This window comes from Penaeus monodon, chromosome 4 (genome assembly GCF_015228065.2).
Source record: "Penaeus monodon isolate SGIC_2016 chromosome 4, NSTDA_Pmon_1, whole genome shotgun sequence".
Classification (NCBI taxonomy): domain Eukaryota; kingdom Metazoa; phylum Arthropoda; class Malacostraca; order Decapoda; family Penaeidae; genus Penaeus; species Penaeus monodon.
The window spans coordinates 53,294,486-53,311,096 of NC_051389.1; the positions used below are offsets into that span (position 1 = coordinate 53,294,486).

General features: G+C 35.2%; 1 protein-coding gene across 2 annotated transcripts; it reads left to right on the forward strand.

The window, feature by feature from the left end:
- The first annotated feature begins 8,082 nt into the window (after positions 1 to 8,082).
- Positions 8,083 to 14,967, forward strand: LOC119572338 (phosphatidylinositol phosphatase PTPRQ-like). Of its 2 annotated transcripts, XR_005228711.1 has the most exons (4): positions 8,083 to 9,019; positions 9,326 to 9,598; positions 10,393 to 10,688; positions 14,697 to 14,967. XR_005228711.1 is itself a non-coding variant. In XM_037919388.1 (3 exons), exons 1-3 carry the CDS (start codon positions 8,752 to 8,754, stop codon positions 10,554 to 10,556), a joined length of 705 nt encoding a protein of 234 aa, XP_037775316.1. In that variant the 5' UTR covers positions 8,083 to 8,751; the 3' UTR covers positions 10,557 to 12,932. The 2 variants fall into 2 exon arrangements, 1 of the variants encoding a protein (XP_037775316.1); XM_037919388.1 differs by lacking the exon at positions 14,697 to 14,967 and having other exon boundaries at positions 10,393 to 12,932.
- The last annotated feature ends 1,644 nt before the right edge of the window (positions 14,968 to 16,611 follow it).

Here is a 16,611-nt window from a genome sequence, read left to right on the forward strand (position 1 = left end):
ACTTATATATGATTTAAAAAAATGATACACTTGGGGAAAAGAACGAAAGTAAAAAAAAATTCATAAAAAAAATCCTGGTATTAAATATGGAAAAGGCATATATAGTCAAATAAAGGTTTCTGTCGACTAAGTAATTGGGAAATAAACTGTACTAAAATCCGGTTTGAAACCTGTGCGAGATCCCCAGAGCAGTCGTGATTTACAAGGTATTTTACAGTATGTAAACGTCCATAACATGGTGGATATTTTTGCTTCGTGTATCGCCTTCGGGGAGGCTTCGACACTAAACGGCTTCGATGCAAAAATTATTGTAAACTCTTTTGAGTATCCGGCGTGGGTTGGGGGGCTGTTTACTACATCGAAGTGGCGAAGTTACAGAGTGATTACCCGATCTTGTTCTTAAACCCCCCAATATCCCTGTTATTATCATGTCTTTTCCCCAGCTATTCTGAATGATATTGTAACTAGCTTCAACTGTGACGGAAATTAGTGCTGGATTTAATTGAAACACGAGCTATCGCTGTTAACGAGTAAGGGGTGAATACAAATTTAGCAAATGTTAATTTTTTCATAAGTCGTCAAAAGCACACGATTCGACAATAATATTTAGCCCAATGATGGTGGGGTGCCAGAAAAATACGTGCCATGGCCCCCTGTGCCTGACTGTGCTGTGTGACTACAAATGAATACTCTGTGAGTGTTTAATCACCTAGAAGTCAAGTACTAGTTCTACCCATCTCACTTTTTAGCCTTTTTATTATTTACTCAGACCTAGTATAGTTTTGTTCTGTATTAAACTTTGTATAAGTATATATATTTTTATTTTATTGAGAAAGACACTGTATATATAATATATACACAAAAGCAAGCTTTGGAACACAAGTTAATAATGACGAAATAAATTTAGATTTAGTAATCGTCTGCTCATCTTCATATATATTTCCCAACTCAGTTCGTACGTGTTTTGTTATATCTATGTCTAGAGTGGTCATAACATTAAAGTTCCAAACTATTTACCGTCTCTTCGGTGACAGCAGTGTCGCATTCTCCATAGGGTCCGTATCCTCCTCCGTTTTTAGATGCCACGCACACAGTGTAATTTGGGGTATGGCTTTAGGCCGCTGATGGTATAATTGGAGGTGTTTGATATCACTGTTCGTTTTCATATTTCCCTTTGTTTGCCACGTCCACTTCACCTTGTTAGCAGTAAAAGGTACAGTTTCCAGATGGTTTAGGCTGCGTCCCTGTTACTTTGATCTGGTCTGGGATGTTGGACACCTTAAAAGCAGACACGTTCTCTGGCGCCTCAGGAGCTGGAATGTTTATATGTAAACGTAATGTCCTTCATATTGTATATACCCTGCACATTTGGAATAATGTACAGCTAAACAGAAAAAATATTTTTAGGAGGGGGGTTTGAAAAATTCAATAACAAACAGACCTCATGTTAAGGAAGGGTGGTATATGGGATTTAAATTGTATTGTTCCCCGATCTCGGGGTATAAAACCCCGTTGAAAACGTGTGGGGGCCATGTCAAAAAACATGCGGCAAAGCCACACTCGCAAACGTGTGGCATTCGTAAAAAATGCCTACGATGTTTAGATAAAGGGCCTTCCTTGACAGCCGAATTAGTTGGTGCCCTTTACTGTGTTTGGCAGGAGGGGGTGGAAATACAAAATATTGACTTGAATATATTACCAGTATCTTTTTTCTATGTTGTTCATCTTAATGGAATTGTCAATAGTCATTAAGTAATATAATAGAAATAATTCGTGTGAGTGCTGTCATATCAATCGTCTGGCAATGCCTAAAAACGTCTTTTCTCGTGATGACTGACCCAACATTAAAAAATGTATAAGAAAACTAATTGATTTGTAAAAGTATTAAAACATAAAATTTCCTGCGAATTCATTACCTTTAATTCATGATATGCCACACATACCCAAAAGTAGTGGGAAAATCTGGGGAACCACAGTTTTTTAACATTTTTCAAATGTATTTCAAAAGTAACGTTGCTTTGGGCCAGAATGTTTTGCTTGATTTTCTAACGATAGTTTTCTGTGTAGCTGTACCCGAACCCTGTGCTAGATGCTTGGTGTACTTACCTACTGACATTGTTTATTCTTAGCACTTCTTTCTCCAAAACCTTTTATTGTCTCAGCCATAACGTTATCTCATGGAAGACACATGCGGTTAGATTTGTTATTTCATAGCGATTGTGATTATTATCCAGGGGGTGCAGTATTCTGATTTTCACACATCCATTCAATCTTGTATCCCGTGAGACACCCTTTGGCTGAGGTGGCGGTAGCCATTTAACCAACAGTGACGAAGGCGTTACGACTTCCCAAAGAATCGATTATTGGAGAGCCAGGAACTAAATACGATTAAAAAATATCCTGTTAAATACTTTTCAAAATTTTATATATTAATATTATATATAATATATATATATATATATAATATATTATATATATATACATACATATATAATATATATATATATATATATATATATATTTTAATACATAATATATATATATATATATATATATATTTTATATATTATATAATAAAACTCATATTTCAATTAGTGTCTTATTTGAGCAATATAAGCATTATATTACATGTCAAATTATACTAGAAAAACGGTCTATAAAAAATATACTTTAGTACTTACTGTCTTGATCAGTGGATGCTTGCGCTACCTTCCTGACCAACCCACCATCTGTTTTAGAAGCAATGTGCACTGCATAAGCTGTGTAGGCCTCCAGACCAGGTTTTAAAGTAAATTTCCCAACTAGCAAATAATTTCATCTGTACCAACTGTATCCCCCGTGTTGACTAAAGACCATCTTATGCGTTGGTGGTAAAGGGACACGTGGGCCCAGAGACATGGGCTGTATCCAGGTCACAGCAGGTGGTCTGACCTCTTCTACCATCATGACGTTATACCAGATGGTGCTTGTGGAGCTGGGAAGTTTCCTTGAAAAGAAATTAATATTTATGAGTTACTGAATTAGTAGGCTGCTGATACTGATATTATACGATTAATTTTACTGCTGCTACATGCATAATTAACACGGGAAAAAAAATGGACAGTTATGTACGTAAACACATTACTAAAGATTTTATTCGCCATATCTAAAGACAATGCGATAACTGGCATGATGTAGCTATCTGTGATTCATTAAATTCATTAATGCTAACCTCTCAGCAAAAATATTGTAACTTTTTTATATATTTTACTCCTAACATTATATAAAAAGGCTTTATCGTTGTTAATAGGAATTGTGAAAAATGGATATTCAATTTCAACAAACAAACAAGGATGGATATTACGCTACCAACTTTTGCCTTGATATCAAGTTTTTCTCGCCCCAAACTGAAGCTCAGACCTAGGGACCCCGCCAAAAAATTAAAGATTAATCTAGAATGAAGGGGTTTGGGTAAGACAGTGGGCTCATGAAAATTAATCCACTGGTGCCGGGTACACGTTCTGTGTACTATTGTTTTTTTCCTGTGAATTTTTTTTGTACATAGATGGTTCAGTCAGTTAGTAAGCCCTGGTTTCCCCCTCTTTTCGATACTGCTGTTGTTGTTATTATCATTATCATTGTTTTAATTATTATTGTTATTATTATTATTATTGCTGTTGTTGTTATCATCGTCATTATCATTGTCATTATTATATGAATATTACTATTAGGAAAAAATCTATATGCTAAAAATAATCTTTAAAGCAGCCAAAGGGAAAAAGGGAAGACAGATGAGGTTGAATAGAAAAGTAATTTGAACCCTTGATGACTAAACACTTGTAGGGCCATCTATGTCTAAACAAAAATTCAAAATCTAAAAGCCTTTTTTTTGTAATATTTCCAAAACCCCTTGATACACTTTGATACAAGTTTGTACTTCACGTGTGCAATAGTGGAACCTGTTGAAAGATCTTTTCCATTTGTACCAATGTGCATGGTTTGATACACTCCAGCCAGCCAATCAGAGCGCAATATTTTTCAGATATATTTCATGGAGTCTCAAATAGGGATTTATATTTCCATTAATTACGAATCTCAATGCAAGTTTCATGATACAACGTTTTATTGGGTAAACGTGAATAAAATGTTTCTGTGCCTTTTTAACAGTACATCATATGGGAAAGATTTGAAGTCAATCATAACAGTCGCTGGAACGACATGGTAAGAATTTCAGTGTCCGAGTCATTTGACGTGGTATTGACTTCGGTGGGATGGATGTCTTTAAAATCATTCTGTATGTTAGTGATATAAATTTACAGGCTCAAAAATATCAAAGAAAATGTGTTTCTTGATTTGTTGATATAATTCAATCAGTAAATCAAGTACATGTCCGTGATCATTCAAATTACCCAGCTGTCTAATTTAGACACAGAGCTCTCTTGCAGTACAATAAGATGCAAAACCTTATTCAACTTCCTCTTTTCATGTAAAGAACAATGTATGTAATAAGAAATACATTTACACTTTCCACAGCCTTGCAAAGCGAAGAGTTGTATATAAATAATATAAGTTGCAGAGTAGTCAGGTACTCTTTCCATTTCATTTGAAGTTTCCGAAATGTTTTGCTTGCAATTAAAGATCACACCAGCATATTACTACTATAATGGTTTTCTATTGACTCTTTTTCTGTAGAGAGAGAGAAGAAAAAAAAAACTTTTCTTAAAACTTTGTATGTCAGCACAAACTTTGATGATGTGTTTTGCAGTGACCGTGATACAACTTGAAACAATGTATCGAAATGTTAGGGGTTTCAGGATACAAAAAAGGCCTTAAATTCACAGTGAACATGACGTTATGCACACGCCACTTGTCAGAACTAGTACGTAACAGGTGGTAAATACTATGGGGGGGGGGGGGATACAGCCTCCTAGGCCTATTGTGTGCACAGCACTTATGTTGTGCTAAATTTCCCTAAATACCCTTAGGTGTATTGTAAATGTGCATATATCTGTCCGGATACTAGTTTGCAAACTGGTTACTCAACCAACCAAGTTTAACAAAATAATTTCAATCATGGTACAGTATACTTACTGATTCCATGAATTACATGTATTCTGAAAGATCTAAAACTTTAACATGGTATCAATTACAACTAACAGTGTGAATATATATGATAGCTACAAAGGAATATGGTAAATGAAGAGCCTACTTAAAAAGAGTGTAAAAAATGCTGCTATCGGTGATGCAAGTTCATACACCATACCAGGAAACATACCTCACTTTACTAATATAAATACTCAAAACGATTTACATATATATTTTGAAGTTAACTCACGCTCGACATGTGTGTTTCCAGTGTTCTCTCCATACTGGTCCCCATAACCCTTTTCGTTAGCCGCTCTCACAGTGACGCTGTATTGAGTACAAGGATCCAGGTCGGTGATGGTGTACGATGAACCGGCAGCGATTTCTTCCTCGCCAGCTGAGCCACCTGTGTCGGCTCTTGACCAGCTGATGCTGTTGTTCGTGATGGGGCACAGGGGGCCGGGAGAGGGGGGTTGGGTCCATGTCAAATGCAGCTGGCCAGAATTGCTTTCTACTGTCAGTACTGTCACATTGACTGGGGCTTCAGGAACTGGAAAGATACACATACAAAATACTTTATTATATGAAGATATATATGTATATAAGTATACACACATGCACCTATATACAGGCACACACTATACTTCAGGAAAATAGACATGAAACACCGCTAATATAAAAAAAATTTTTTTTTTATATCTATATAATATATATATAAATAAAAATAAGAAAATAGACAGAAAAAAAACAAAAAAAAATATAAACATTTATATATATATATATATGTTATTATATATTTTGTTATTATTTTCATTTTTATTTTATATATATATTTATATAATATATATGATATTATTTATATATATATAATATAATATTAGCGGGTGTGTTCATGTCTATTTCCTGAAGTATAGTGTGGGGCCTGTATATATGTGCATGTGTGATACTTATATACATATATATCTTCATATAATAAAGTATTTTGTATGTGTATCTTTCCAGTTCCTGAAGCCCCAGTCAATGTGACAGTACTGACAGTAGAAAGCAATTCTGGCCAGCTGCATTTGACATGGACCCAACCCCCCTCTCCCGGCCCCCTGTGCCCCATCACCAACAACCGCATCAGCTGGTCAAGAGCCGACACAGGTGGCTCAGCTGGCGAGGAAGAAATCGCTGCCGGTTCATCGTACACCATCACACCATGGATCCTTGTACTCAATACAGCGCCCACGGGGAGAGCGGGCTAACAAAAGGGGTTTTATGGGGCCCAGTAGGAGAGAACACGGAAACACACATGTCGGGGCGTGAGTTAACTTCAAAATATATATGTAAATCGTTTTGAGTATTTATATTAGTAAAGTGAGGTATGTTTCCTGGTATGGTGTATGAACTTGCATCACCGATAGCAGCATTTTTTACACTCTTTTTAAGTAGGCTCTTCATTTACCATATTCCTTTGTAGCTATCATATATATTCACACTGTTAGTTGTAATTGATACCATGTTAAAGTTTTAGATCTTTCAGAATACATGTAATTCATGGAATCAGTAAGTATACTGTACCATGATTGAAATTATTTTGTTAAACTTGGTTGGTTGAGTAACCAGTTTGCAAACTAGTACCCGGGGACAGATATATGCACATTTACAATACACCTAAGGGTATTTAGGGAAATTTAGCACAACATAAGTGCTGTGCACACAATAGGCCTAGGAGGCTGTATCCCCCCCCCCCCATAGTATTTACCACCTGTTACGTACTAGTTCTGACAAGTGGCGTGTTCATAACGTCATGTTCACTGTGAATTTAAGGCCTTTTTTGTATCCCGAAACCCCTAACATTTCGATACATTGTTTCAAGGGGGGTATCACGGTCACTGCAAAACACATCATCAAAGTTTTGGCTGACATACAAAAGTTTTGAGAAAAGTTTTTTTTTCTCTCTTTTCTCTCTACAGAAAAAGAGTCAATAGAAAAACCATTATAGTAGTAATATGCTGGTGTGATCTTTAATTGCAAGCAAAACATTTCGGAAACTTCAAATGAAATGGAAAGAGTACCTGACTACTCTGCAACTTATATTATTTATATACAACTCTTCGCTTTGCAAGGCTGTGGAAAGTGTAAATGTATTTCTTATTACATACATTTTCTTTACATGAAAAGAGGAAGTTGAATAAAGGGTTTTTCATCTTATGTACTGCAAGGAGAGCTCTGTGTCTAAATTAGACAGCTGGGTAATTTGAATGATCACGGACATGTACTTGATTTACTGATTGAATTATATCAACAAATCAAGAAACACATTTTCTTTGATATTTTTGAGCCTGTAAATTTATATCACTAACATACAGAATGATTTTAAAGACATCCATCCCACCGAAGTCAATACCACGTCAAATGACTCGGACACTGAAATTCTTACCATGTCGTTCCAGCGACTGTTATGATTGACTTCAAATCTTTCCCATATGATGTACTGTTAAAAAGGCACAGAAACATTTTATTCACGTTTACCCAATAAAACGTTGTATCATGAAACTTGCATTGAGATTCGTAATTAATGGAAATATAAATCCCTATTTGAGACTCCATGAAATATATCTGAAAAATATTGCGCTCTGATTGGCTGGCTGGAGTGTATCAAACCATGCACATTGGTACAAATGGAAAAGATCTTTCAACAGGTTCCACTATTGCACACGTGAAGTACAAACTTGTATCAGAGTGTATCAAGGGGTTTTGGAAATATTACAAAAAAAAGGCTTTTAGATTTTGAATTTTGTTTAGACATAGATGGACCTACAAGTGTTTAGTCATCAAGGGTTCAAATTACTATTCTATTCAACCTCATCTGTCTTCCCTTTTCCTTGGCTGCTTTAAAGATTATTTTTAGCATATAGATTTTTTCCTAATAGTAATATTCATATAATAATGACAATGATAATGACGATGATAACAACAACAGCAATAATAATAATAATAATAAAACAATAATAATTAAAACAATGATAATGATAATAACAACAACAGCAGTATCGAAAAAAGGGGGAAATCAGGGCTTACTAACTGACTGAACCATCTATGTACAAACAAAATTCACAGGACAAAACAATAGTAGCACAGAACGTGTACCCGGCACCAGTGGATTAATTATTCATGAGTCACTGTCTTACCCAAACCCCTTCATTCTAGATTAATCTTTAATTTATTGGCGAGTCCCTTAGGTCTGAGCTTCAGTTTGGGGCGAGAGAAACTTTGATATCAAGGCAAAAGTTGGTAGCTGTAATATCCATCCTTGTTTGATGTTGAAATTAAATATCCATCTTTCACAATTCCTATTAATCAACGATAAAGCCTTTTTATAGTAATGTTAGGAGTAAAATATATAAAAGAAGTTACAATATTTTTGCTGAGAGGTTAGCATTAATGAATATTTAATGAATCACAGATAGCTACATCATGCCAGTTATCGCATTGTCTTTAGATATGGCGAATAAAATCTTTAGTAATGATGTTTACGTACATAACTGTCCATAGTTTCCGTGGTAATTATGCATGTAGCAGCAGTAAAATTAATCGTATTAATATCAGTATCAGCAGCCTACTAATTCAGTAACTCATAAATATTAATTTCTGTTCAATGAAACTTCCCCAGCTCCACAAGCACCATCTGGTATAACAGTCATGATGGTAGAAGATGAGTCAGACCACCTGCATGTGACCTGGATACAGCCCATGTCTCCTGGGCCCACGTGTCCCATTACCAACAACAGCATAAGATGGTCTTTAGTCAACACGGGGGATACAGTTGGTACAGATGAAATTATTGCTAGTTCGGAATACTTTATACCTGGTCTGGAGGCCTACACAGCTTATGCAGTGCACATTGCTTCTAAAACAGATGGTGGGTTTGGTCAGGAAGGTAGCGCAAGCAATACCACTGATCAAGACAGTAAGTACCTAAAGTATATTTATACAGACCCGTTTTTCTAGTATAATTTGACATGTAATATAATGCTTATATTGCTCAAATAAGACACTAATTGAAATACTAGAGTATGTATGGACACTAATTGAAACTAGAGTATATATATATATATATATATATATATGTATGTATTATATATATATATATATATATATTATATATATATATATATTGTATGTATATATATATATATTATATAATATATATATATATATATATATATATATATATATGAAAGTATTTAACAGGATATTTTTTAATCGTATTTAGTTCCTGGCTCTCCAATAATCGATTCGTTGGAAGTCGTAACGCCTTCGTCACTGTTGGTTAAATGGCTACCGCCACCTCAGCCAAATGGTGTCATCACGGGATACAAGATTGAATGGATGTGTGAAAATCAGAATACTGCACACCTGGATAATAATCACAATCGCTATGAAATAACAAATCTAACCGCATGTGTCTTCCATGAGATAACTGTTATGGCTGAGACAATAAAAGGTTTTGGAGAAAGAAGTGCTAAGAATACAACAATGTCAGTAGGTAAGTACACCAAGCATCTAGCACATGGTTCAGGTACAGCTACACAGAAAACTATCGTTAGAAAATCAAGCAAAACATTCTGGCCCAAGCAACGATACTTTTGAAATACATTTGTAAATGTTAGAAAACTGTTGGTTCCCCAGATTTTCCCACTACTTTTGGGTATGTGTGGCATATCATGAATTAAAAGGTAATGAATTCGCAGGTAATTTATGTTTTAATACTTTTTTACTAATCAATTAGCTTTCTTATACATTTTTTAATGTTGGGTCAGTCATCACGAGAGAAGACGTGTTAGGCATTGCCAGACGATTGATATGACAGCTACTCACACGAATTATTTCTATTATATTACTTAATGACTATTGACAAATTCCATTAAGATGAACAACATAGAAAAAAGATACTGGTAATATATTCAAGTCTAATATTTTGTATTTCCACCCCCTCCTGCCAAACACAGTGAAGGCACCACTAATTCGGCTGTCAAGGAATGGCCTATCTCACATCGTAGGCATTATTTACGAATGCCACACGTTTGCGAGTGTGGCTTTGCCGCATGTATTTTGACATGGCCCCCACACGTTTTCAACTGGGTTTATATCCCGAGATCTGGGAACAATACCAATTTAAATCCCATAATACCAACCCTTCCTTAACATGAGGGTCTGTTTGTTATTGAATTTTTCGACACCCCTCCTAACAATAGTTTTCTGTTTAGCTGTACATTATTCCAAATGTGCAGGGTATATACAATATGAAGGACATTACGTTTACATAATAAAACATTCCAGCTCCTGAGGCGCCAGAGAACGTGTCTGCTTTTAAGGTGTCCAACATACCAGACCAGATCAAAGTAACATGGACGCAGCCTAAACCATCTGGAAACTGTACCATTACTGCTAACAAGGTGAAGTGGACGTGGCAAACAAAGGGAAATATGAAAACGAAACAGTGATATCAAACACCTCCAATTATACCATCAGCGGCCTAAAGCCATACACCAATTACACTGTGTGCGTGGCATCTCAAACGGAAGGAGGATACGGACCCTATGGAGAATGCGACACTGCTGTCACCGAAGAAGACGGTAAATAGTTTGGAACTTTAATGTTATAGACCACTCTAGACATAGATATAACAAAACACGTACGAACTGAGTTCGTAATATATATGAAGATGAGCAGACGATTACTAAATCTAAATTTATTCGTCATTATTAACTTGTGTTCCAAAGCTTGCTTTTGTGTATATATTATATATACAGTGTCTTTCTCAATAAAATGAAAATATATATACTTATACAAAGTTATAATACAGAACAAAACTAATACTAGGTCTGAGTAAATAATGAAAAGGCTAAAAAAGTGAGATAGGTAGAACTAGTAATTGACTTCTAGGTGATTAAACACTCACAGAGTATTCATTTGTAGTCAGCACAGCACAGTCAGGCACAGTGGGCATGGCACGTATTTTTCTGGCATCCCACCATCAGTGGGCTAAATATTATTGTCGAATCGTGTGCTTTTGACGACTTATGAAGAAATTAACATTTGCTAAATTTGTATTCACCCCTTACTCGTTAACAGCGATAGCTCGTGTTTCAAATTAATCCAGCACTAATTTCCGTCACAGTTGAAGCATAGTTACAATATCATTCAGAATAGCTGAGGAAGACATGATAATAACATGGATATTGCGGGGTTAAGAACAAAGATCGAGGTAAATCACTCTGTAACTTCGCCACTTCGATGTAGTCACAGCTCCCCAACCCACGCCGGATACTCAAAAGAGTTTACAATGTATCTTGCATCGAAGCCGTTAGTGTCGTAAGGCCTCCCCGAAGGCGATACACGAAGCAAAAATATCCACCATGTTATGACGTTTACATACTGTAAAATACCTTGTAAATCACGACTGCTCTGGGGATCTCGCACAGGTTTCAAACCGGATATAGTACAGTTTATTTCCCAATTACTTAGTCGACAGAAACCTTTATTTGACTATAATATGCCTTTTCCATATTTAATACCAGGATTTTTTTTATGATTTTTTTACTTTCGTTCTTTACTTCCCATGCTGTATCATTATTTTGAATCATATATAAGTTAAATGTAAATCTAAATTAACAGACGGCAAACACAATGTTTCTTTGATGTCAAATATCCAGCTAAACAATCCCTTCAAGAAATATTATTCCAGTGATTCATTTATTCTCCCGTATGTATAGATTGACATTGAATTACTTTCATATAAAATTATGATAATTTGCCTGAAGATTTAACGCATCCCTCTCATACACAGCTTCAAAAAGTTTCTGTTCGCAATGTATTATTGCAGCCCCCCCCCCCAAAAAAAAAATATATATATATATATATATACAATAATAAATAAATAAATAAATAAATTGATTAATAAAATGTATATAACAATTAGTCAAATTTGGGAGTTCTTAGAAAACAATATTATTTTTTTTGGAAATAATTTTGGGATGCGTAATACTTAAATCACCACGTGTTTGCAATAATATATGTGCTGTTTTTTTCCGGAAAATTCATCATAGTTCATTTATCGTACAACACATGATTGAATTTTTGGAAATATTACTCAGGGAGACATTCGCTGGGCCTTCCATCGTGTTGGTTACTGTTGGTGTGGTAATAAGACAGCTGAGATCCATGACTTTCCATTGGTTGTGTAAGGTTTTCTGTCGAGGGAAAACCCGAAATATCATCCACCCAAGCAGCTGATGGCGGCTTAGGGCCGAAAGAAGGAGGGAGGGGGCCCGTTCACTGACCCATGCCCCAGGTACACATCCCTTAAGAAATGGGTCTGGCTATGCTGTTCTTGACTTATGAATAAAAATTGGAAAATAAAAGCAAAGCACCACGGGTGAATAAAAATATAAATATGATAAAAAAAGATAAGGCTCGTCTGAAGGAACGGACACAAAAAAATGACAAGCTTAGAAGGGAATGGGGTATCTCTGGCTGGTGCTGGCCAATGTAAAACTTCGTAAACCTTGTGTTAATGTAAATGCCCACGTCCAGCAGTATCCTGACTGGCATGTAAAAGATGGCTCAAACACAACCTTGTCCCTGCTGCTCCAGCGACGCCACAGTATAGGGTAATCCAGGGGGGTACACTCAAACACCGAGTCCAGAGACAACTCCCTTATGGGTTTATTTTCCCAAGGTTTATTTACAGCTTCGCCACGTCATCGTGGCGACAGTTATTTTAACAATTTCTTATACAAAGAGCGAACATTAAACCTCTTAACAATTTTTCAATCAATAAATAAAAGTAAAAGAATTTAGAATAACGAAAAAAAAAATTAAGCTAACAATAAAACAGTAAAACAGAACGGTAAAAACACAATAAGGAAAATAAATAAAACTGTACATTTAATATGTAAAACAATAACAGTCCATAATTAAGGTGGTGACGTGGCAGGTCGTAGATATATGTAAAAAAAAATAATCCAAAGTCATAAAACTTATCCAGAACTAATAAAAGGGATTGATAATAAAACTGAGGATTTAAGTAAGTTTTAAAAGGAAAAATAAAAGCATAAAATAAATGCATAAAAGAATGAAAAGAAAACACTAAGATCTCCATCTACCCTTAAAAAACTACATACAATAAAATAAAGCGATAAAAACTCGCAAAATAAGTCACCTGGCTTATACGCCCCTCACCGATTCGAAGCATTGAAGCCCAAAGAGTAAAACCGGGGAAATAACAATTTCAAGTTTTATTTACACATTTTTATATCAAAGAATACATGGTTTGGCAGTAATAACATAGCCGTGTTGAGTGTGTGGACAGAATCATCTCCAGCGTGTTTGAGCGCCGCCTGCTGGATTACCCAAGTTCGGTTCGGGATTCAGGATTCAGGATTCGGGATTCAGGTATCAAGGGTGTCGAGGGGGGACAGGTAGGGTATTAGGGTAGAGGATGGGGGATAGGTGTGTGGACGAAAGCTTAAGGAGAAGGCCGAAAAGGAGAGAAATTAAAGAGAGCCGAGAGATGGAAATGAAAGAAATGAGTAAGGTCAACGGCGGAATAGAAAAAGTAGAAAGCGAGGAGATTAGTATGGGGGAAGAGAAAGACAGAAGAACGTAAATCGCGAAGTAGAAGAGAAGAGAGAAAAATGAACGAAAGGAGTGAATGAGAGAAATGAGAGAGAGAAAAGGATAAAATAGTATAACGAAGGAACATGAAAGAGGAGAAAACAAGATAGCATGGTAGACAGTAAGGAGGGACGCAAGATTAGGAAGGAAAAGGGGGAAATTAAAGGAAAGGGAACGAAAGATGAGCGAAGTAGTGACAGCAAGAGAACTAGAGTATTTAGGACAGACGAAGGATAGCGAGTAGAGTAAATAGGGTACAGGAGTCAGGATGATACGTGAAGAGAGAAAGAGGGAGAGAGGGAGGAGGGGAAAAGATTGGAGAAGAGGGTAAAGCAAAAGGGAGGTAGGGGAGACTAAGGGAAACAAGGGTGAGGAGGGTAAGGGGAGGAGAGGGATTACAGTCCAGGATGGGGGGAGGAAGGTCTGAGACCTCACTGTTGTTACGTCTAGCAGGCTTATTGTTGATTTTTCCGTCGACTACCGTCTATGGAATTAACTTACAACGTGGACACTGGTCTTACACTTTGCTTACTACATTGCTAACCGTTTTTGAGTATGGGTGGTTTACAATGTAGTAAGGAGATTAGAAGTTGGTAATATGTAGTTAGGCGGTTACATTGCCCTCAACCTTGTACCGAACGGGATGTTTTAGTATCCTGGCAGGGCTGGAGGTTACTGTTTTGGTTGGGCACCACGGTGGGTAAGGTCTAACCTCTATTGAGTCAGCAACAAATGATACACATTGCTTGAGTTGGTATTTGAGTTTAAGTCCTCTCTGCGGCTCGTATTCACAGTTTGCGAGAAATAGTATGGAAGAGAGGTATCTTGGAATATTATGATCTATTAGAGGGTAAGGTCAGGTTCATGAAATTCTGTAAGGTGTGATATTAAATAATGCCCTAATCATATAATATAGATAGACATATATTATAATTTGAATTTAGCACATTCAAATATTTTCGTAGTTCCGGGACCTCCAGTGATTCAAGATGTGACACAGTCGTCAGAAAGCATCCTTCTGGTGTGGGAACATCCTCCTGAGCCTCACGGAGTCCTATTGCTCTATAACCTAAGCTGGGTGAATGTAGCAGATATCTCTGATGATGGCAGCGAAACATTACCTTCAGCCCAGAATAGCTATACTATCAGAGGCCTTCAGAGTAACTCACAGTATAACATTTCACTCATGGTAAGTGCTAATAATATAAACCCACCCTCGCATTCAGTTATTCATGCGTACATTTAATCAAAGCTTGATATTTTACCTGTAGAAAATGCATCATTTGTTACCTATAACACACACACACACCACACGCACACACCACACACACAACCACACACACACACACACAAACACACACACACACAACCACACACACACACACACACACACACACACACACACACACACACACACACACACACACACACACCACACACACACACACACACACACACACACACACACACACACACCAAAAACCACACATCATCACACACGCGCGAGCGCACACATATAATCACATACATCACAAAACACTTCTATGAATATCGTACTACTTAGCATACATGAATACAGTATATAACATACCAACAAAAGAGTTCATACTGTTTCATTTCTGATAATGTAATCTCAGCAAGATTCTGCGGCCGTTTGGCAGGTGAGCCGACTAAACTAGGATGGCCTGCTACTGGTTGCAGCACTGTCATTGCATTGCATCTAGCATTGTCAGCAGCTTGTGACACAAGAAGCGTAAAGACACTTATCATCAAAAAATAAGAATAATTAAGATTCATTTCAAGCAAGGAAATGCATTATCTACAGTGTTCTTATACGTAATTTCTGAAATTCAAACAATGCAAGCTAAAGCTCCTGAAACAACCATAGCAATATGTGTTTTAGGTTTGTGTGGAGTGACTGTAATATATATAATATAATATATACAATATATTGTTATAATATTATGTATATGCTATATAATATATTATATATAATATTATATATATATATATATAATATGTATCAATATATGTATTTATATAATATATCTGTATATATATGAAATAATCACATATATATATATATATATATATATATATATATATATATATATATATATATATATATATATATATATATAGTTGTGTTGTAGTGTGATATGTGTGTGTGTGATGTGTGTGTTGTTTGTGTGTATACTATATATACAATATATAATATATATATTACATATAATACATATTATATATAATATATATATATATATATGTATATATATATATATATATATATATATGTATAATATTTATATATATATATATATATATGTATAGTATATAATATATATATATATATATATATATATATATATATATATATTATATATATATATATTATATATATGTTTGTGTGTTGTGTTTGTGTGTGTGTGTGTGTGTGTGTGTGTGTGTGTGTGTGTGTGTTTTGTCATTTATTTTATGTCTTGTAGTTATCTATACATGCTATATATGTATTGATATATATTATATATATATTATTATATATTTATATTTTATATGTTTATTTATATATGATATATTATGTATATATATTATATATATGTATATATTATGTATATGATATATATATATTACATGATATATATAATATATAATATTGATATAATATAATATTATATTGATATATATTTATATATATATTTTATAATATGTATATATATATGTATATATTTGAATATGATATACATATATATATATATATATATATATATATATATATAATATACAGTATAATAGATATATAATAGTATAATGTACATTTCTCTGGAGACTCACATTTGCCCGACAGCGGTTCAACTGGGTTAAACGTGCTTGTAAGTGTGC